Here is a 24,756-nt window from a genome sequence, read left to right on the forward strand (position 1 = left end):
ATACCTATTGACATTTTTTTCACTAAATCAGTAGCCTATCAACATAAGCACATTTTGAAATGGTGTAATAATTCTAGATTCTGGAAGAAAATCTAATTAAATATATGAGTATTATTTTACTTAGTTCTACTTCATTTCAGTTTTAAAACAGATAAGGAACCAAACTATTTATTAATATTTAGAAATATTAGAAGCTAATAAAAATATCCTAAAAATAAATAAAAGGAATCTTCACATAAAAAGAGGCACATGATTAGATAATAACCAGTCATGAAAATCCATCAGTCTCAGGGCCAAAAGAGAAAACAAGGCAACGATAAAGATACTGGACTACTAACTCAATCAATATTTACAAGTTTTTTCCTCTTATTCTTTTCCATGTTCCTTTCACACTAATACCAATTAAACCTGATATTCATTAATAACATTCCCACACAGAATAAGTTCTTTGAATTTATAAATAATGTCTTTTACTAGCTATAGCTAGTAGTATGATTTGCAGTCTCATTAGGTTTAATAAATATTACATAAATAATAAAGACTTTGTTCTAATCTCTTCAATGCATTTCCAGTTTTAATATGAAAAATACTAAAGCAAGATCTTTTCTAAATTCAGTTCCTCTATTTGGAAGTGTAAGAAAGTATGGAGGTGACTTTTTTCTATAAAGTATCATAAAGAACAGGTATGCAAATAATTGACACAAATAATTATGATATTATCAAAACATGCAGAGCACAAATTTCATTTAATTGCTTTTACACCACACCAGAAGGCATTACAGGGACATGAGTGAAGAGAAGCAAGCTGGAACTTCAACAGAGAGCTCCTTTCTTAACATCAGCAACAGAGGCTTTGATCTTAGAGTTTCAGCTTTGTTCCACATCATAAGGAAAAGTTCTGAAAATAAACCACATTATTATATTTTTCATTTAATCGAACCTCTGATATACACACAAACATTCCTAAAACTTTCAGTTTTGTGAATTTCTCACCACTAGAGTAAATTTTACACTAATTGCATGGCATTTTTTCAAAATATCTAGAGATTTTGGTTTTCAAAATCAACGATCTTTCTCTCAATGGTAAAAATTTCTTTTTAGCTAAACAATGACAAAAAAAATCCCTCCTTTAGTAAACTTTAGTTGGGTTCCTCTAAGACCTCTTTTCAACTAGGCCTCATACTTGGCCCTGTCCTTGGCCTGCCTTCAGAAGAAGACTGTTAGTCTAATTTAGTAGGAATCCCCTGCACTTGATGCCTCCCCTTAGTAATGTGACATCCACTGATCCCCTCACTCACTCTGCTCACTAGCTATAAACCCCCAGCTTTTTTTGCTATGTGTGAAGTTCAGTTCAGTCTTCGCCCCCTATTGCAAGAGTTTCGAATAAAGTCTTCATTACCATTTTAAACAAATGTCAGAATAATTTTTTTAAACAACATTGTAAAGCTGGCTATTATGGACTATGGCCTTGTGGTGGGACATATACTAGAGATTAAAATCCTGGATTAAAGTCCAGTTTTATGGGTTCCCATCGTTTATCTGCTGTTAATATGCTCTGTGACCTTGAGCAATTTAAATGAAATTGTGTCCTAGATCCTCAGATGATGCATGCATGCTCTTAACTGATGGACCTAGCTGGGAGACTACATGTTCACACGAGAGCCTGTCCACACATAGTTTCTGCCACTCTGACGCATGCCCAAACTGAAAGGCCTGCGAATTCTAAGATAGGAATTATGCTTATATTTTGTGGAACTCAGCAAGTGTCCATGGGCACCCAGCCTGTAGCTTGCCAAGTGCAACTCGGGCACCTGACTGGCTGTCTGGAGGGTGATAGGAGGGTAGAAAAGGTATGGGAGAGAGAATAATCACAATGCTCTCTCTTCCCAGTATGCGGGTTCAGAGATAGCAGTCTATATATCTCAGTGAAACTTGAGTTGTGGGTTCCTGCCATTTTATTAATGCAATAATAAGACTTCAAAGTGTCAGGCAGCTGTATGGATTAGGATCTTGCTCAATAAGAAGCTATCAATACCCTGGATGCTAGTGACCAATACCCCTTATTTCCTGGCCCAGTGATTCAGCCATTTCTGTTGAAAATTCATATCCTATAAGTTACAGTTACTGTCTACCCCCTGTTTAAAAATTCCATTTTATTTGCCACTGCAGTGCTCAATGACCTACTGAGAATTCTTTTCCATCAGAAAACTGCAAGATGCCCTTGCCTCAGGAATCTAACTATGGAACGTGGTGTCTAGAAACCTCTACTCTCTTCCTGCACCTGAAATCATGGCCCTGTGCAAAGAGTTAGACACCAATACACAGAGGGCAAAAATATGTTCCTTGAACATCCCTCCCCCCCCACCCCCGGCAAAGTAATCTCATGTTCTTCTTGAAAAGAAAAAAAAAGGCTTTTTGTCTCTCATCAAATACTAAGGTATCAAGTGGTTACATTTAGATTACTATCTGCTCCTGTTGCTCTCTAATCTCCTGGACAAGCTCTATGAGACATTTTGGAACTGAATGTTTAGGACATCAATAATTTGATTTCAATTAGATATTGTGACAAACAGAAAATGGAATGCTAGAGCTACTCTTGCAAATTGGATAAGCCTCAACGTGAATGATCACGTAATTTTTATGAACAAAATTATTCTTCTACTACCTTCTGGATGGATCTTGTTTATAAAGATGATATTTACATACCAAAGCAGACCTCACATAAAACTTTGGCTTAGGTAGTCCAGATCTGTCTTTAGCAGTACCAGTTTTAGAATGACCACAGTAAAAAATGCATTCAAAAGTCTAGAAAAATACTCACTGAGCTTTTTTCAGTTTATTTAAAGCATTACTATGATCTCTAGCAAGTTTTTAGGTTTTTGAGTCACAATAAAACCAAAGAAATTACTGAATTTTTAGAGATCATTAGATACTCATTTTTATAACTGTGCCCTGACTACTAATTATCTGACCTCCTTAAGAAGGGATGAGACTTGCCTTATCTTTTTTTTTTATTTTAAAAAATTTTAAAAAATTTTTATTTTTTATTTTTTAAGTTCTTTATTGGAATATAATTGCCTTATACTGTTATGCCAGTTTTTGCTGTACAACAAAGTGAATCTGCTGTATTTATACATATATCCCCATATCCCCTCCCTCATGCGACTCTTTCCCACCCTCACCATCTCAGCCCTCTAAGTCATCACCCATCATTGAGTTGATCTCCCTATGTTATGCAGTAGCTTCCCACTAGCTATCTATTTTACATTTGGTAGTGTATATATGTCAATGCTACTCTCTCACTTTGTCCCAGCTTCCCCTTTGCCCCCCCCACCCTTTGTCTTCAAGTCTGTTCTCTACATCTGCATCTTTATTCTTTCCCTGTCACTGGGTTTATCAGTACCATTTTTTTTTAGATTTTGTATATATGAGTTAGCATATGGTATTTGTTTTTCTCTTTCTGGCTTACTTCGCTCTGTATGACAGTCTCTAGGTCCATCCACTGCACTACAAACAACTAAGTTTCATTCCTTTTTATGGCTGAGTAATATTCCATTTTATATATGTGACTAAGGCAACCAAAGCCTTCCAAAGGCTGTAGATCCTACTCACTTTTGCCTACTAATTGTGCCCTTATTTGAGCTATGCAGAGTCCGTGGTTGAAACTGACATCACCTGCTCAATTTTAAGGGCCATCCTCCTATCCTAAGAAGCAAAACAGCTCTGCTGAAATACTATTTCTGCTCCTAATTCTCCTGGGAGATATATTTAGTTGTACCCGTCATTAATCAGCAAGGTTTCTTATATGTCCTTCTGGATAACTCACTGCCTTCCCAGATCCTGATTGGTTGTTGGATCATTGATAATTCTTGAGTTGTGCTGCCCAGTATAGGAGCCACAAACCACATATGGCTATTTAGATTTAAACTAATTGAAATTAAATAAAATAAAAAATCTAGATTCTCACACATACTAGCCACATTTCAAGAGCTCAATAGCTGTATATGGCTCATGGCTCCCATACTGGAGGGCACAGATATAGAACATTTCCATTATTACAGGAAATTCTGTTGGGGAAGGCTGTGGAGGGAAGTCGTAACTGCCATGAACAAGGTGGTCTGGGAGAAGGAAATTTAAGTGGATCCAATATAGACTGAATCTATTCATTGGGCCCCCCTCTGCCAGTAGCTACAAGATCCAGATTTTTAAAAAAAATCAGCCACAACATTTGTATGTGGGCTGAGGTATTAGTTGATTTCCTTTATATCATCAAATAATAAGCATCATCATTCTCAATTCTGGTTGCATAGTTTAATCACCTATAGAGAATCTGGTTTAACTGGTCTGGGCTGGGGCAGAGAATTAGTAGCTTTTAAAACACCCCAGATGAATCCTATTTTGTAGACAGGCTTGAAAAGTACTTATTTAGCACATATATTAGCTCATTTAATCAAATTATCACATAATTAATATATAAATTATATTCACTGTTATCTGGATTGTCCATAGAAGCAAACTGAGAGGTTGGATTGGCAGACTGCTATGCTGAACTTATGTTGGAAAAATAATTCTAGAGAGAAGTATAAAATTTGCATTGCTCACAATACAATTATAGGCAACTTGCAACAATTCTCCTATTCACTTCTGCATGTATTCTCTCCAAATTCTTCACAAAAGTTATTAGTACACATCATTTTTATATTACCTCTGGAATCTTTCACAGTTTCAGAGAATAATCAGTAACTAGTGAAGAATTCCTCCATTTATTTTCTCTTGACTGATACTTTATGCTCACTCAATTCATGATTTCTTCTTGCCATATAAGTTGTACTTTTTTTAATACTGTATAAAATATAAATAATATCTTTATAATGAGATTATAGAGGATAGCCACTATTTTATCAATTTTATTCCACTTTATATTATTTCTGTAGAAATCCAATTTTCCTTATTAAATATTGATATAAAACAGAACTCCAAAATACTTAGGTTAATGTTATTACTAATTGCTCTAATTCTTGCTAGAGAAATATAGTAATATTCAAGGTTAAATATCTGTGTCCATAATAATCCAGATTGGACTTGACAGTTTCATCCAATGACATTTATGCTTCCCAGGGTACAGCAAAAATATTGTTAAAAATAATATCTTAGTTATTAAAATTTCTATTAATATTGACTGTTACATATAATATGTATATAATATTACATATTATTATAAGATTGTTAATAACAATATTAACATTGGTTGGCAAGAATCATCTTTAAAATTCTTATCACTTGTACTTTGTGCCATTACAAATTCCACAGAATGTGCTCCAACATGTATCAATTCAGTTATTGTCATGAGGCATTTAAGTTTACTTCCTTTCCTTTTTGAAATTGGTTGTGCAGTGTTTAAACATCACTATTTTGAATCAGGTGAATATTTTCATCGTAAAAGACAACTGTAATTTTTTCAAAATTAGAAAAAAGGAAAAGCCATTCAAACATTCAAACTCACCCTCCATGATCTGGACATGCCCTGTTTATTCAGGGTCTTTCTCTCTATTGTTCAATAAGCAGCATCTATTCAAGGCAGTGTTATTTTCATAAGGCTTCCACTCTTGCAATTTCATTGCTGCCTCCACGAATTTGCTTGTTATTTATTTTGCCCAGAATTAATTTATTCTCAAAAGTATGGGTGGGGTAGAGATTTTCGGGCAGCAGTATATGGCACTTTAAAGGAAAATTATTGTGTGATTAAAAAAATAGTTCTATTTAATTTCATTATAGCTGATGTAATATTTATTATATGTGACATCATGAAAAAGAATATTATATACAAACATTAGCAATGGAAATGAAAAAGGAGTACATAAATCTAACTACCTATGCTCTGTAGAAATGGTTCTCCAATTTTAGGCTGCATCAGAATACCCAGAGAACTTGTTAATACCCAAGTCAGTGGACTTGAACCCCAGTTTCTTTTTCACTAGGTCTGAGGTGGGATCCAAGAATCTGTACTTCTAGTAAGTTCCTAGTTAATGCCCAGGCTGCTAGTCCAGGGACCACACTTTGAGAAGCATTGATAGAGGAATTCAAAAAGTTCAAGTTCACTAGACTATTGCTTTTTGGAACACATAAAATGTATATGCTTAATATAGCTATGGTTCTTCCAAAAAAATCAGTCAGTTTTAAATAATTCAATTTCTGAGCTGCAAAAGAATCAAAAGAAATCAGTGTCAGGGGAAGAAACAGTGGCAATTCCTTTTAGGCGGAAGACTTATGGGGTCAAGACTGGATTATAAAGTATCTATTGACTCTGGTGATGTTTATTGTAACATTGTTATAGAGAGAAAACTGGAAACAACCCAAAGTGCCCATTTAACAGAGGCCTAGTTGAGTAATATAACATTACTGCTAATAATAACATCCTATGGTATGCTCAAATATAAAGGAGTTAAAAAGAATTAGGTTGATTTGGATATGCTGATGTGGAAATATTTTCAAGATATATTACTATGTTTTAAAAAGTGAAGGAGAAAAAAAGATGCATGATTTCTTTGAATAAATAACAACAGAGGTAATATCAGCGAGATAGAGGGCTGGGAGGTCCCAATGCTTGTCTCCCGCATAAAAACAACCAAAATAATAAATGGACAACTGCAAACCAATGAAAATAGCTCGAGGAGAACTCTGCACTACAAAGAAAAAGCAGCAGAAATCTGAAGAAGCTCAAAATCCAAGCATGGCTGCATAGAAAAGCATAGGAAGGATTTTACCTGAGTCACCTCATCCTCTAGCCCAGGACAGCCAGGAGGGATCCCATTAGAGGAATTTCACCCCGTGAGGAAAAGGAGAGGAGAACCCCAGCAAGTCTTACTGTCATGGGGAACTCCGACAGTGTGCACCAATGCTAAACCCAAGCTGATGGAACTGTCTGGATTTCCCCCCTGCCACCACCACACCCCTCCCCTCATTACTCCCCAGGGTTGGAGCTGTCACTGTGGAAAGACCTGCCCCCAGGACCTAGTGCTGCTGTGCCCCATTCTCTGAGATTGGGAAGCCATAGTGCCTTACCACCTATGGAACCAGATGAGCTGCCACTGCTCTGAGCCTCACCCTGGGTCCTAGGCGTGGCTTTGACTTACCATTACCAGGCCAAGCTGCTACTGCTCTATACTCCACTCTGTATCCATCATCTGGATCCACCTGGCTTTAATGGGTTATCATTAAACCTGGATGCACTGATACTGCTCTGTGACTGCCTCCTTGGGCCAGAGTTGGGGCTTTGACTCACCATCCCCAAGCCCTGCTGCTACTGCACCCTTCTCCCTAGGCCCAAGCCACCACTGCAACCTGTCATCCCCGGGCCTATGCTGTTGCTGGGTCCCCCTCTTCCTACAAGTCACTGCAGCAAACTGCAGAGACCTAGACCTCAGTTCTACAGGAGATCTGCACACGCCCACACCTCAGACACTAGTGCCAGATAAGAATGCTATAAGAAAAGAAAATTATCGGCCAATCCCTGATGAATATACTTGCAAAAATCCTTAATAAAATACTAGCAAATAGAATTCAAGACAACATTGAAAGGATCATACACCATGATCAAGTGGCATATTCATCCCTGGAATGCAAGGATGATTCAATATAGCAAATCAATAAATGTGATATGCTCCATTAACAACATTAAGGATAAAAATCATATAATTATCTCAATAGATGAAGAAAAAATTTAACAAATTTCAACACGCATTCATGCTGAAAGGTCTCAACAGTTAGGTATAGAAGGAATGTACCTAATAAAGGCAATATATGACAGGCTTACAGCTAATATACTCAATGGTGATAAGTTAAAAATCTTTTCATCCAACATCAGGAACAAGACAAGGATGCCAACTCCCACCATTTCTGCTCAAAATAACACTGGAAGTTCTAGCCATAGCAATTAGAGGGGGAAAAAATAGAAATAAAAGGTGTCCACATCAGAAAGGAAGAAGTAAAATGTAGCTGTTTTCAGATGACATGATCTTACATATAGAAAATCCAAGACTTCACAGAAATAGAACTAACAAGTGAATTCAATAAAGTTGTAGGATACAAAATCAACATACAGAAATCAGTTGAAATTCTATACACTAACAATGAAACATTTTAAAGAGAAAATAAGAAAAAAATCCACTTTATAATAGCATGAAAAAATACTTAAGAATAAATTTAAGCAAAAAAAAACCTTTACCTTGAAAATTATAAGACACTGATGAAGGAACTGAAGAAGACACAAATAAATGGAAAGATATCCTGTGTTCTTGAATTGCAAGAATTAATATTGTGAAAATGTCCACACAAAGACATGAAAAAACGTTCAGCCTCACTAATTATTAAAGAAATGCAAATCAAAAACACAAATCACCTTACACCTGCAGAATGGTCATCATCAAGAAAATCTACAAATAACAAATGCTGGCGAGGACATGGAGAAAAGGGAACCATCATACACTGTTGGTAGGAATGTAAATTGGTGCAGCCACTATGGAAAACAGTATGCGAGTTCCCTAAAAAACTAAAAAGAGAACTACCATATGATCCAGCAATTCCTCTCCTGAGCATATATTCGGGAAAAAGTGAAAACACTAATTTGAAAAGATATGTGCACCGCAGTGTCATAGCAGCACTATTTACAATAGCCTAGACATAGAAGCAACCCATGTGCCCATCACAGATGACTGGATTAAATAGATATAGTGAGTATACATACAGTGGAATATTACTCAGCCATAAAAAGAATACTGCCATTTGCAGCAACATGGATGGACTTAGAGAATATTATGCTTAGTAAAACAAATCTGGGAAAAAATGATGTATGATATCACTTATACATGGAAACTGAAAAATAATACAAATGAATATATATAGAAACACTCACTGATATAGAAAACAAACATGATTATCAAAGGAGAGAGGGAAAGAGGGAGGGATAAGTCAGGGGAATGGGATGAACAGATACAAACTACTATATATAAAATAGATAAACAGCAAGGATATACTGTATAGCACCGATAATTATCATTATCTTGTATTATCCTGTAATGCAATATAATCTGCAAAAATACTGAATCATTATGCTGTACACCTGAAACTAACATAATATCGTAAATCAACTATACTTCAATAAAAGAAATGGAAATGTCTTTCAATAGAGGAATGGTTAAATAAGTTATAGCACATTCATATTATAAACTATCATGCAGCAACTTAAAGGTGTGAGAAATAAAAGAAATCTATATCAACTTACTTGGATCAGAGGTGAGGAGGATCAAAGCATATGATCCTCTTAATGCACAGAACATATATGTTCTGTGTGTGTGTGTGTGTGTGCGCGCGTATGAAGAAAGGTTTGGAAAAATATACTTGTCTTTGCTCCTAATTGGTTGTCTTGGGGAGAAGGCCTATAGGTTTGAGGTGATTAGTAAATGGAGTCATTGGAAACATAGTATAATAAGGTTTTATTTCATATATCTTTGTATAGCACGGATTCTTTTACCTTTATAGATAGGTTTTCTAGTTGTAGTGACCACAGCAGGCAGAGTATCTTCAAGTTCACCTTTCTTTTTGTTTAAGGTTGAACTTTTTCAATGCCCTAAAAAAATGAGAATAGTATTATTAAATTATTCTAGAAATAACCTCATTTAAACTTTAAAAAAGTTAAAATAAATTTCATTAATCTAAAGTACAGCTTCTGTATATTTTTTTCAATAATTTAGATACAGCAACTTTTACTAACACAGATATTTTCTCTCTGATTTTTCCTTGCCTGGTATTTGATATTTATAAACATAAATAGTAAGTGCAAATCAAGAGAAAGAAATAATTAAAAAACTGTATATAAAAATGTTAAAGAGCTTCTTAAATAGTATATCAGTAAAAAAATAAAGCAATCAAATCAATAAATTCTCAAGTACAGTTTTTGTCTCTATATGAAACAGCACATCTTTATTTAAAAAAAAGAAGTTTGCATTCCTACAGTGAGAAATCTAGTGCTAGAATGGAGGGAGAGATGCTAAAGAAATGCTATTTTAACGACACATATTTTGAGCACTGTTAAAAACAAAACTATGTAATAATGAAAAGAGTTTCAAATATGCTAACTTGGAGAAAAATACATTAAAATAAAATGCAGAATGTGGACCATTTAGATGGTACTTTCTCCAAGTTAGTAGAAAAAATTACATTAATGTGTTTAATTTCCACAATATGTATCTTTCAGAGAAATAAAGCATGATTATATACCACCACTGGAGCAATGGCTAAGAAAAAGGGTCTGTAAATTAGTTCTTAAATATTAGTGGATTAGATGGTTGGGAGATGCTAATGAAGGGAAGGGAAGAAAATGAACATAATGTTTATTTTCCTTCACACTTACCCTCATGTTGACTCTTTCTATGGACCTTGCCTGGGACTGGACAAAAGAGGGATACATAAATATAAGGAAGAGGATTATAAGATGGGTTTATCTCAGTCATCTGCAGGATCTATAATAGTGTGTAAGAAAGGAAATGTTGACAAAAAAAATGGAGTTCCAATTTGGTGGTGGTGGGGAAGGTACAGCCATGTCAGAGACACCACTCATCTACTAAGAATGCATATATGTTAGATCAGCTTAATTCAGCATTTACTTTCACTAACGTTTTGCTAAACTGGTTATATGACTAAGGATAGTACAATCTGGTAACTTCCATATAATTAAATCTTTATTCATTAAAAATATCACATTGTACACTAAGGATATTATAAATTACCTGAATGTTCTTTATTCAGTGAAGGAAGGTGGATGGTTTTATAAACACTTGATCCAGTCCTAGATGCTCTAAGACGTACTTTTGGATGTTCAATCATATGGGGTGAAACGTATTCATAAGGGTCCTCTGGAAATATTTAGAAAATAAGTTAGCTGTAAGATGGATCACACTTATAACTATTTTTATTTTTAATACTCACACAGTAAGTTAGTTGTCAATAAAAATAAAATTAAAATAATGAAAATTAATTTTTTGAGATTAATTTAATTAAAATAATAAAGATAAATATTTAGAACACTAGTTTGGAGATCAGAGCTAAGTAAAAGGAGCAAGTCACAAAAGACCTCATATTATAAGATTCCATTTCTATGAAATGTCCAGTATAGGCAAATCTTATAGACATAGAAATTAGATTAGTGGTTGCATAGGGCTGGGGGAGTAAGAGGACTAGAGCGCAGTAGGCAGTTGGACTCCGTTTTCAAAATGCTGAAAGCAAAAATTCACAACCAAGAATTTTATACCCAGAAAAAGTATCATTCAAAAATAAAGATGAAACAAAGACACTCCTAAATTAAACAAACAAACAAACCAAGAGATTTTGATTTTATACTACCAGCCATTTCTTAAAAGAAATACTAAAGGGAATACCTCAGGCTGAAACCAAATGACACCAGATGATAACTCAAATCCACATGAAGAAATAAAAATGCACCTTAAAGGTAATTATATAGGTAAATGTAAATGACAATATACATTTTTCTCTTTTCTTCAATTAACTGATTAAAAACACTGCTAAGGGAAATTAAAGAAATCTAAATAAAGAAATAAATTCAAGGGAACAAACAGTATTCCATTGTGTGTCTGTATATATATATGAATATTATATATTATATGTTATATATAATGGAATATAATTGTATTATATTTTATAGATTTAAAGTATATATAATTATTAATATATGTAAAATAAAACAGCTATTTTGAGTTCTTTATTGGGTAAATTGCAGATCTCCATATCTTTGGGGTTGGTTTCTGGAAGATTATTGTGATCCTTTGGTAGTATCATGTTGCCTCAATTTTTCTTTTTCCTTGGGGTTTTGTGTTCCATCTTCACATCTGAAGTAGCAGTCACTTCCTCCAGTCTCTACTACTGCCTTCAGAGAAGAAATACCTTCTGTCAGCCCTGTTAGAGACTCTGAGGTTTTCTTAGACCTTCAGTGGGTACACCTATTCACGCTTCTTGCTCCCTCTTCTGGCAGAATTCTTAAGCTTGTATATCTTCTCTGAATTCTGCAATGCATCAGGCCCAATGCTGACCATCTCCCTTTCGTTTCCCTAAAGTGGTGCTACAGCTTAAGTTTATGGTTTCTCTCAGGTCCACAGACTCTGGCCTGCTTTCTCCGAATGCTCCCTAGCTGTCCAACAAAGCTTACTCTGGCCGCCACCCTCAGGAGCATCTATAGGGAGCTGGCTGCAGAGTGAGGGAAAGTGGGTGAGGCATGCCTGTCACTGGGGGTGCCACAGACTAGCTAGGGGGGATCCGCAGGTGAGGCACTCCCAGAAGTTCATGGGTAGGCTTTCTGATGGAGTTTGCAGCATAGACAGCAGGAACCAAATTCCTTTAATGCTTTCCAAAAATCTTATGTGCCTCTCTCCTGATCTCTTCTCATTCCACAACTTAGTACTCTGGACATTGCAGGAGAGAAATGAGTCTCTTTGGCAGTGTCCTGGTAAAAGTTTATTTTTTGCTCCGATGGAGTGCTGGAACTTCTCCTCTAGAAACCCGGACTTCCATAAAGGCTCTCTTGTCTGTGGTGACTGCCCAAGTCGGGGTTCTCCAGATGCTCCTGGACCATGGCCAAGGGGGGCTGGAACCAGTTCATAAGCTACTAAAGGGTCCGTAATCAGGATGGAGGTCTATCTTCCTATTACCTGAAGCACAGGTGGATGGAAGTCTTCTGGGTCCCTTGGGGTATGATGCTGGGTCCCAAACTCCCACAAAGTCACTTTTGTTCATGGATACATGTCACATTTTTGTTGTTGAGAAGAGGGGAGATTAGGAGGGTTATCTTATGTCATCATGATGCTGATGTCACCTGTCATACATTTGCAGTACAGTCAGTTCTGTATGTCCTAGTCTGCATTCCTTCCTAGGGTTTCCCACATCCTGGTTTATTTGTTTTTGAATGCATATTTGATTGAGAAAATTACATTTAAAATATAAGCAAATGATGGAAAAGATGACCTAAATGTATGGATCATTGACCGCTATTTATGCCTCTGTATTTTTTTCCATCTTTTTGTATGGGAGTGCCTACGCTTGTCTGTGCTACTATATTGTGTGTGTGTGTATGTTTTGTGGGAAGTCACATCACAGAAACTGTCTCATAAAACAATTATAGATCACAAGGCTCTAGCATTTGGCACTGATGCCAAATTTTAATGAGAACTTGAGAATTTGCGCAGTTCTTGGAAGAGCACGTGTATTTTGTATGCAGGGGGTAGAGATCATGGATATTTGCAACCAGAGGGAACAATGGTGGATTAGATTCAGTAACGGCCTCAACATGTTCTTGACTACCTGTATTCATGTCCTCCCACACAACTCGGATCTTAGTATATATGACTTTAGTGAATGCAAGAAAAGCAAACACATGAACGCAGAGACTTCAAAATTGTTTGCACATTGAGGTTTGCCCACATGCTGTGCTGAGAACCTGAGGTCACAATGTGAAGACCCCTAAGACAATCAGCTGGAAGATGAGAGACATATAGCCAGGTCACCTCCTGTGACACTTTGAAAAGCTTATTTTCTCTTAGCTCCCAAACCACTCTTCTACATTCTGCTTTGTGGTACTGGATCTGGGATTCTAAAAACCACATTTCTGCTTTGCCAGGTAGCTCCAAGTTAAGGCGGTGCAAATAGGGCAAGCTAGAGGGAGACCGCAAGTTTGGAAAAGAAATAAGGGATTTGTTTCTTCCACGTGGTTACCAATGGGCTTCCTGAGAGAGACCTCATGTCCCTTTTCAGTTCTGGTGAATATTATGCTAGCAATGATTCTTTTTCCCAGGAGCAGAAGTTCTTTCCATGACACAAATGATTTGTATTCTTTCCAACATATACAGAACCAGTTTTATTAAATTCTTACCACCTGAGACACTAGCAGCACTCCTCTTCAGAAGTACATCTGAGATCCTTCCTGAAAAATCAGAGACACTAGCACCAGCCAAGTAGCAGCTTCTACTCAGAGGTCTCCTTCAGCCCTAACGGTGGAAACTTCTCCCGAAACTGCTTTCTCCATGTTACCTTAGAATTCTTTTTACACTTTCAGTTACTTAGCTAACAATTTTATACTTAGTTAAAATTTTATACTTAGTTTTTTATTCTTGCTCGTCTCTTCAAGCAATTAGTGTGGTCTCTGTCTCCTGATATACCCCAACTATAAACCTGTATTGTCTCCAAAAAACAGCTAGCCAACTGCTAGACATGTGAGTGAAGCCACTGACCACAAGCTGATCAAAGATGTATAAGCTAGCCCAGCCCACACCAGTCTACACTGCTAACTCCCAAATCATGAACTATCTGAATAGTTATGCTTTAAGCTAAACAGTTGTGGGGTAGTTATTTAACACTAACAAATGTGGAAAAAATTAAAATAAGATTGAGATATGATTTAATAACTCTAAGATGGGCATAAATGAAAAAAAAAACCACACCAATCTGTATGGCTGACGGTTATATAGAGAAAAGTATATTTTTTCCCAAATTGCTGTTAAGAAATGTTAATTTTAACAGCTTTTTAGGAAAACAATCTCAAAGTATCCTTTAATATTAAAAATTCATATATGCTTTAACAATATCAATCCTGGGACACTATTCCAAAGAGATAAAAACATCAAATGTAAGAATATAGATTCACGGACACATTTAGTAGTGTGAAAAGCTTAAAAAGTCAATAACCTTTAATAGAAGAATGATCAAATAAAGAATTCTATACTATGAAACATTATACTGCCAGTAAAAAGGATATATTAAAGTCATTTCATTTTCAGGCCTGAAAGGATTTAGCTAAGATATTTCTGAATAAAAAGTAAGATGCAAAAAGAGTAAAATGAAAAACCATACCACAAGAACTATTCTAAGTAATTATATAGTATTTTATATCTTTATATATATTTTTTTACCTTCATCATCAAAGGGTGATAAATTAATCACTTTTGTTTTATATTTACTTGTTGCAATGTGCCCAGCATAGAAACCTTCTTGATATGAGAATGTATTTTTGTTTTGAAGTAAATTCATACCTAAAATAAAATTTAAAAACAAAAATTATATGAAGTCTGAATATTCACACACTATTCCCCAAACTCCATGTATTAGTTTTTATGGACTTGTAATGTTTCCTTCCCACAGTCTGGCCACTCATCTATTACTATTACTTCAGTTTCTATAAACTATTTCATCATTTTCTCTTCCTTGTCTTTATTCTGTGTTCCCTGGTAGCATCTTCCTTTCTTTCTCCCCAACTTCACTGAGGTATACAAAAAATTGCACATATTTAATATATACATTTTGATGAACTGGAAAATATGCATACACCTATGATGCCATCACCACAATCAAGGTAATAAATACATCCATCACCTCTAAAAGACTTCTCGTCTCCTTGCTTTTTTATGTGTATGTGGTAAGAACACTTAGCACAAAGCACTTCCCTCTAACAATTTTTACATGCACAACACTGTATTGTTAACTATAGACATAATAGTGTTCAGAACTTACTCATGTAGTATAAATGTGACTTTATAGCCATTCAACTACTACCCATTTCCCCCTACCCTCAGCCCCTGGAAACCATCATTTTATTCTCTGTTTCTGTGAGTTTAATTATTTTACATCTCATATAAGTGAAATTATGCATTAGCTGTCTTTCTGTGACTGGCTTATTTCATTTCACATTAATGTCTTCCAAGTTCATCTTTCTTGTTGTGTACAGAAGGACATCCTTCTGTTTTAAGACTGAATAATATTCTATTATATGTCTATATCACATTTTCATTTTTCCTTAGATTTACTGAGACATAATTATGTTTAATTAACATAAAACATTGCATAAGTTTAAGGTATACAATGTGATTATTTGATACATGTATATATAATGAAAGGATTACCACAACAGGATGAGTTAAAACTTCCATCACAACACATAATTACCTTTTTAAATTTTGTAATAAGAACACTGAAGTTCTACTCTCCTAGCAACTTTCAAATGTACAATACAGTGTTGTTAACTAAGTTGTTATCATGCTGTACATTAGATCCCAGGGCTTATTCCTCTTCTCCCTATAAGTTTGTACCCTTTAACAAACATCTCCCCATATACTCAACCCCACAAGCCCCTGGTAACCACTATTTTACTCTCAGAATGTTCCTGAGTTCAACTTTTTTAGATTCCACATATGAGTGATATAATATAAATGCTTTCTCTGTCTCACTTGTTTATATAATGACCTCAAGTTCCACATTGCCCAAATGGCAGGATTTCCTTTTTTTATATGGCTGAATGATATTCCATTGTATATATGATCTGTCTTTATCTCTTCACTTACCTGCAGACACTTAGGCTGTTTCCATGCCTAGGCTATTGTGGATAATGCTATGGTGAATACGGTAGGGCAGATATCTCTTCTAAATAGTGACTACATTTCTTTCAGATGCATACCCAGAAGTGGAATTGCTGGATATGATAGTTCTATTTTTAATTTTTGGAGGAACACCTATAGTGGTTGTATCAATTTATAATCTCACCAACAGTGTACAAAGGTTTCCTTTCCCCCACATCCTCACCAACATTTGTTCTTTTATCTTTTTGATAATAGTAATTTTAACAGGTGTGAAATGATATCTCACTGTGGCTTTGATTTGCATTTTCTTGATTAGTGATGTTGAGCACCTTTTCATGTATCCATTAACCATTTATATGTCTTCTTTGGGAAAATGTCTATTGAGGTCTCTGCCCATTTATAGTCACATTGTTTTAATATTGAGTTGTATGAGTCCTTACATACTTTGGATATTAACCCCTTATCAGATAGATGGTTTGCAAATCTTTTCTCCCATTCCTTAGGTTGGGAATTTTGACAGTTTCTTTTTGCTGTGAAAAGCTTTTTAATTTGATATTCTCCCAGCTGTTGACTTTTGGTTTTGTTGTTTGTGCTTTTAGTGTAATGTCCAAAATGTCATTGCCAAGACCAATATCAAGGAGCTTTTTCACTATGTTTTATTGTAGGAGTACTGAGGTTTTAGAGCTCACATTTAAATACTTAATTTTGAGTTAATTTTTGTAAACAATATAAGATACAGGTCCGATTTTATTCTTGTATATGAATATCCAACTTTCCAACACCATTTATTGAAGAGACTATCTTTTTCCCATTGAGTATTCTTAGGTCTCTTGTCAAATATTAGTTGTCAATATATATGAGGATTTATTCAAACTCTTGATTCTATAAAAATAGACTGTAGACTGATGTAAGTACCGTCCTGTTTTGATTATTATAGGTTTGTAATATAGTTTGAAATCAAGAAAGTGATGCCTCCAGCTTTGTTCTCTCTCAGCATTGCTTTGATTATTTGGGGTCTTTTGTGGTTCTAAACAATTTTTTAAATATATTTTGGGGAAAAATGCCATTGGAATATTGATAGGGATTGCTTTAAATCTACAGATGGCTTTTGGTAGTATTGATATTTCAAAAATATTAACTATTAAAATTAATGAATCCAGGATATCATTTTACTTGTGCTTATTCAATTTCTTTCATCAAAGTGTTATAATTTTTAGTGCTTAGATCATCCCTAAGTATTCTATTTTTTGATGCTATTGTGAATGGGATTGCTTATTTCTTTTTCAGATATTTCATTGTTAGTGTACAGAAATCAGATGATTTCTATATATTGATTTTGATTTTTTGCTTGTTATGATTTTTTTTTGCTTTTCAATTTAGTTTTATTTTTGCAGGAATTTCCATTTATTCTTTTTTTCAGGTGTACAATATAGCCGTTTAGCATTTTTATACATTACAAAATTATCATCATGATAAGTCCAGTTACCATCTGTCACCATACAACATTAATACAATATTTTTTCTTCCAGTTTTACTGATATAATAGACATACAGTTCTGAATAAGTTTAAGGTGTACAGCATAATGATTTGACTTACATACATCATGAGATGATTATCACAGTAAGTTTAGTGAGCATCTTAGGATTTACTCTCTTAACAACTTTCATATACAACACACAGCTAAGCAACATAATTACATTTATGATGTTGTACATTACATCTCTAGTACTCATTTATCCTGTAACTGTAAATTTGTACCTTCTGACTGCCTTCATCCAATTCACCCTCTCCTCAGCGCCTACATCTGGTAACCATAAATCTGATCTCTTTTTCTATGAGTTTGTTTTTGAAGTATAATTGACCTACAACACTATGTTAATTCCTGTTACACAACAGTTATTTGATATTTCTATACATTTCAAAATGATCACCACAATAAGTCTAATTATATGTCACCATACAAAGTATTATATAGTTATTGACTATATTCCCCATGCTATATATTTCATACACACGAGTCACTTACTTTGCAACTGGAAGTCTGTACCTCTTAATCTCTCTCACCTATCTCTTCCCTCCCCTTACACCTTTCCCTCTGGCAACCACCTGTTCTCTATATCTATAACTCTGTTTCTGTTTTGTTCTTTCAGATGTCACATATAAGTGAAATCACACAGTATTTGTCTTTCTCTGAGTTATTCCCTTAGCATAATACCCTCTAGATCCATTCATGTCACAAAATGGCAAGATTTTATTCTTTTTTAGGGTTGAGAAATATTCCATTGTGTGTATGTGCATGTGTGTGTGTGTGTGTGTGTGTGTGTGTGTACACACATCATATCTTTTTCCATTCATCTTCTGATGGACGCTTAGGTTATTTCCATATCTTTGCTATTGTAAATAATGTTGCAATGAACAGAGGGGTGTGTGTATCTTCTGGGGATAGTGTTTTTGTTTTCTTTGGAAAAATACCCAGAAGTGGACTTGCTGCATAATATGGTAGTTCTATTCTTAATTTTGTGAGTTATCTCCATACTGTTTTCCATAGTAGCTGCACCAATTTACACTCCCATCAACAGTGTACTAGGGTTCCCTTTTCTCCACATCCTTGTGAACATTTATTATCTGTTGTATTTTTGATAATAGCCATTCTGACATGTGTGAGGTAATCTCTCATTGTGGTTTTGATTTGTATTTCCCTGATGACTGGTGATGCTGAACATCTGTTCATGTACCTGTGTTCCATCTGTAAGTCTTTGGAAAATGTCTATTCTGGTCCTCTGTCCATTTTGAAATTGGGTTGTTTATTTTTATGATACTGAGTTGTATGAGTACTTTGTATATTTGCGATATTAACCCCTTATCAGATACAACATTTGCAAATATCTTCTCCCATTCAGCAGGCTGCCTTTTTATTTATTTGTTGATAGTTTCCTTCACTGTGCGAAAGCTTTTTGTGCCAAAGTTTGATGTAGTTCCATTTGTAAGATATTTTCTGTTCGCAGATGATATGATCTTATTTTTTACTTATTGAAGTTGATTTACAATGTTGTGTTAACTTCTGCTGTACAGCAAAGTGATTCAGTTACACACATGTATACTTTTTAATATTCTTTTCCATTATGGTTTATCACAGGATATTGAACACAGTTTCCCTGTGATATACAGCAGGACCTTGTTGTTTATCCATTCTACATATAATAGTTTGCATCTGCTAACCCCAAATTCCCAATCCATCCCTCCCCCACCTGCCCCTTCCCCTTGGCAACCATAAATCTGTTCTCTATGTCTATGAGTCTGTTTCGTTTCATACATAGGTTCATTTGTGTCGTATTTCAGATTCCACACATAAGTGATATCATATGGTATTTGTCTTTCTCTTTCTCACTTACTTTACTTAGTATGATAATCTCTAAGTTCATCCATGTTGCTGCAAAGGGCGTTATTTCATTCCTTTTTTGGCTGAGTAGTATCCCATTGTATACATGAACCACATCTTCACTATCCATTCATCTGTCGATGGGCATTTAGGTTGTTTCCATGTCTTGGCGATTGTGAATAGTGCTGCTATGAAAATAGGGGTGCATGTATGTTTCTGAATTATAATTTTGTTTGGATATACACCCAAGAGTGGGATTGCTAGATCATATGCTAACTCTATTTTTTTGAGGAAACTCCACACTGTTTTTCATAGTGGTGGCACCAATTCACATTCCCATCAACAGTGTAGGAGCGTTCTCTTTTCTCCGCACCCTCTCCAGCATTTGTCATTTGTGGACTTTTTAATGATGGCCATTCTGAATGATGTGAGGCAATACCTCACTGTAGTTTTGATTTGCATTTCTCTAATAATTACTGATGTTGAGCATCTTTTCATGTGCCTGTTGGCCATCTGCATGTCTTCTTTGGAGAAATAACTATTTAGGCCTTCTGCCCATTTTCTGATTGGGTTGCTTGTTTTTTGATATTGAGATGTATGAGCTGTTTGTATATTTTAGAAATTAAGCCCTTGTTGGTTGCATCATTTGGCAAAGTTCTTTTTTTATGGTCTTGACTCAAGCAATATGAGCCCCAGACTTTATGGCTGAATGGTGCCACTGGCTTTGCTCTGCTGAAGATCAGCTTTATCTGCTGTACTCGCTGCTCAAATGTTGCTTGGATACAAATCCTCCACGTGTTTTGGTCAGGCTTTCTGGCCAGAAAGGGCCAGGAGCTACACTCAGGAGTGGGTGGGGCAAAATTGAGCTCCCCAGACCCGGCAGAATAGCAGGGCCACCTGTAAGCAGCCTCCCTGGTGTACCTGATCAGGCTTTTTGGTCAAGAGGGGCCAGGAGCTATATGGGGGCTATTAATTAGCTCCCTGCCTGGGCACAGCAGGGAAACTGATTCCAGTCCCTCCAAGGCTCTTTGTAGTCTTGACTCAAGCTACCTGCTCTCCAAGTTGCCTGGTTAAATGGTGCCATTGGACTTGCTCTATGGACAATCAGTTTTTCCTGCCATACTCTTCGGTCAAGAGGTGCTCCATAGTTTCCAGGTGTTCTGACTTGTCTGCCTGGTAAGGTGGGGCAAGGAGCTACAATGCAGTATATCAAGCTAGGACTCAGCTCCCCTGCTTGGGCGGGGGTAGGCAAGCCTCCAGGGCTGTCAAGACTCTTCATTTGAGGAACCAAATCATAGAGACCTGCACCTCAGTTACCTGTTGAGACTGTGCCATTCTCGTTTCTCCAGATGAGCAAAACTGCTGGTTGGGACTACTGCTTGGATACTGCAAATAGGAACTGGGTTTGCCAAGTTCCCAGTGCCGGTTGTTGCGAGCCCCTCCCCCTTCTCTGTCACAATCAAATTCCCAGTAGTCAAGCCCAACAGATTACCCCGAAATCCCTGTGGTAACTAGTGAGGGCTCCCAAGAAGTGACCCACAATGCTGGAGGAGCTGGAAATTCACCCTGGGCTCTTGTTTCAAACTGGAGGAATTGAGGGCTGAGGGGAGACGTCTTCCCTTATACCAGCCTGGGGGAAGGGCAATATGGTCAGTGTGTAGCCACTCCTCTTATCCGTCTAATGTGGTGTGTCTTGGTCTCTGTGGTACGGGGGGCGCTACAGCCTCACTCTCATGCTCTAGGATTTTCTCAGTGGTGTCTGGTCCATGAATAGTTGTCATTCATCTTATGAGGAGTGACATAAGAAATGACCTATGTTACCATCTTGATGACATCACTCCTCTTCTCACCTTTTATGTTTCTGATGTCATAATTTACCTTTAACAAATTACCGTAGCTGTAGTTATTTTTAATAGTTTTGTCCTTTAACCATTATGGTAGATTTAACATGCCACCATATTACAGCATCAGAGTATTAGAAATTGGACTACGTACTTATCTTTACCACGGTGTTGTGTGTTTTCATACCACTAATTAGTGTCTTTTCACCTCAGCTTGAAGAACTCCTTTCAGTATTTCTTGTAAAGCAGTTCTACTGGTGATGAATTAACCCAGCTTTCCTTTGTTTGTGAGTCTTATCTCACCTTCATTTCTAGAGGACAACTTTGCCTGGTAGAATATTCTTTTTAGCCAGTTTTTTTTTTTTTCTTTCAACACTTTGAATATATCATCCCGCTCCTGGCCTGCAGTATTTTTGCAGAGAAGGCTTCTAATAGCTTGATGAGGATTCACTTGTATGAGAGAAATATTTTCCTCTTACCACTTTCAAAATTCTTTGTTTTTGATTTTAGTTTTATTATAATATGTCACGGCAGATATTGTGAATTGAAATTTGGGGGTGATTTATTAGCTTCATAACATTGGACATTCAAATCTCTCCCTAGATTTGGGAAGTTCTCAGCCATTACTCCTTTAAATAATTGTTCTGCTCCCTTCTTCCTTACTTCTCCTTCTGTGACTCCAATCATTTATGTTATTTAGCTCATTGTCTTATAGTTGGTAGTTTTACTTCATTCTTTAAAAATTTTTTTCTTTACTCTTTGTATAATTTCAAAGGTACTGCCTTTCAGTTCATAATTCTCTCTTCTGCTTGATCCATTATAATGTTAATATTCTCTATTGTATTTTTTTATTTCATTCACTGTATTCTTCAGCTCCAGAATTTCATCCTTTTCTTTAATGATTTCCACTCTCTGTTAAACTTCTTTTTTTGTTTGTGCACTGTTTTCCTGCTTTTGTTGACTTATCTTTCTGTGTTTTCCTGTAGCTTACTAAGCTTCCTTAAAACAGCTATTTTGAATTCTTTATCAGTTAAATTGAAAATCTTTTCTTTGGGGTTATTGGGAAATTACTGTATCTCTTTCATGGTATCATCATGTTTCCTTGGTTTTTGATGTTCTTTGATGTTCACACTGCTCTCACTGCATTCAAAGAAGCAGTCACCACCTCCTTGCTTTACTGACTGGTTTTCAGAGATAAATCCTTTCTATCAGCCCTGCTGAGGATTCTCAGGCTTTCTTAGACCTTCGCTATATGTACACCTACTCTACACTTCTTGCTATTTTTTGTGGAAGAATTTTTAAGCTTGTATGCCTTCTATCCTGTAATGCCAGACTGGTTGCTGCCAGCTTCCGTTTTGCCTTCCCTCTGGCAGTGCTGAATGTTCACTTTTGTGGTTTCTCCAAGGCCTTCGTATTTGGGCCTGCTTTCTGTGGGTGCTCACTAGCTGTCTGTAAAAGCTCACTTTTGCTACCATTGGGAACACACACACAGAGCCAACCACAGCGTGAAGGTTTGTGGGTGAGGTGCATGGAGTGTTGGAAATGCGTGTGGGTCAGCTTTAGGGGGTCAACAGGTGAGGTGTTCTCAGCAGCTGATGCGCGGGTCTCTCAATGGAGTCTTTGACATGCTTAGCAGTACCCACAACCCTTTCATATATTCCATTCTGAGCCTTGGCTGCTATTCTCTTAGGCACTCACCACTCCCAGTCATGCAGCTCATGACTCAGTTCTCTGGATGGGACAAGAGAGGGGTCTTTTCACAACAGAGGGGTCTTTTTTTATTTTTTATTTTTTTGGGGGTACACCAGGTTCAATCATCTGTTTTTATACACATATCCCCCTATTCCCTCCCTTCCTTGACTCCCCCCCCCCGAGTCCCCCCCACCCTCCCCGCCCCAGTCCTCTAAGGCATCTTCCATCCTTAAGTTCCTACTTCCATCCTACAACTTCCCACTGACTATTTTACAGTTGGTAGTATATATATGTCTGTGCTACTCTCTCGCTTCGTCTCAGTTTCCCCTTCACCCCCCGCCCCCTCCCATACCTCGAGTTCTCCAGTCCATTCTCTGTATCTGCTTCCTTGTTCTTGTCACTGAGTTCATCAGTACCATTTTTAGATTCCGTATATGTGAGTTAGCATACAATATTTGTCCTTCTCTTTCTGACTTACTTCACTCTGTATGACAGACTGTAGTTCTATCCACCTGATTACATATAGCTCCATCTCATCCCTTTTTATAGCTGAGTAATATTCCATTGTATATATATGCCACATCTTCTGTATCCATTCATTTGTTGATGGGCATTTCGGTTGCTTCCACGTCCTGGCTATTGTAAAGAGTGCTGCAATAAACATTATGGTACAAGTTTCTTTTGGGATTATGGTTTTCTTTGGGTATATGCCCAGGAGTGGGATTACTGGATCATATGGTAGTTCTATTTGTAGTTTTTTAAGGAACCTCCAAATTGTTTTCCATAGTGGCTGTACCAACTTACAGTCCCACCAACAGTGCAGGAGAGTTCCCTTTTCTCCACACCCTCTCCAACATTTGTTGTTTCCAGACTTTGTGATGATGGCCATTCTGATTGGTGTGAGGTGATACCTCATTGTGGCTTTGACTTGCATTTCTCTGATGATGAGTGATGTTGAGCATCTTTTCATGTGTTTGTTGGCCATCTGTATGTCTTCTTTGGAGAAATGTCTATTTAGGTCTTCTGCCCATTTGTGGATTGGGTTATTTGCTTTTTTGGTATTAAGCTTCATGAGCTGCTTGTATATTTTGGAGGTTAATCCTTTGTCCGTTGTTTCATAGGCAATTATTTTTTCCCATTCTGAGGGTTGCCTTTTAGTCTTGTTTATGGTTTCTTTCGCTGTGCAAAAGCTTTTAAGTTTCATGAGGTCCCATTTGTTTATTCTTGATTTTATTTCCATGATTCTAGGAGGTGGGTCCAAAAGGATGTTGCTTTGATGGATGTCATAGAGTGTTCTGCCTATATTTTCCTCTAGGAGTTTGATAGTGTCTGGCCTTACATGTAGGTCTTTAATCCATTTTGAGTGTATTTTTGTGTATGGTGTTAGGAAGTGTTCTAATTTCATTCTTTGACATGCTGCTGTCCAATTTTCCC

At 36.4% G+C, this 24,756-nt stretch overlaps 1 protein-coding gene across 1 annotated transcript in view; it reads right to left on the reverse strand.

The window, feature by feature from the left end:
• Positions 1–768: 768 nt before the first annotated feature.
• CCDC7 (coiled-coil domain containing 7) overlaps positions 769–24,756 on the reverse strand; it is a 239,592-nt gene continuing 215,604 nt past the window's right edge. Inside the window, exons 32-37 of the mRNA XM_057731790.1 lie at positions 14,970–15,089; positions 10,785–10,910; positions 10,409–10,444; positions 9,530–9,625; positions 5,504–5,718; positions 769–898 (exon numbers count right to left, since the gene is read on the reverse strand). Coding sequence (XP_057587773.1) covers positions 9,618–9,625; positions 10,409–10,444; positions 10,785–10,910; positions 14,970–15,089 — 290 coding nt within the window. The 3' untranslated portion in view covers positions 769–898; positions 5,504–5,718; positions 9,530–9,617. The remainder of the gene's footprint in view (positions 899–5,503; positions 5,719–9,529; positions 9,626–10,408; positions 10,445–10,784; positions 10,911–14,969; positions 15,090–24,756) is intronic.

The sequence above is a fragment of the Hippopotamus amphibius genome, chromosome 4 (genome assembly GCF_030028045.1).
Source record: "Hippopotamus amphibius kiboko isolate mHipAmp2 chromosome 4, mHipAmp2.hap2, whole genome shotgun sequence".
NCBI classification, from domain to species: domain Eukaryota; kingdom Metazoa; phylum Chordata; class Mammalia; order Artiodactyla; family Hippopotamidae; genus Hippopotamus; species Hippopotamus amphibius.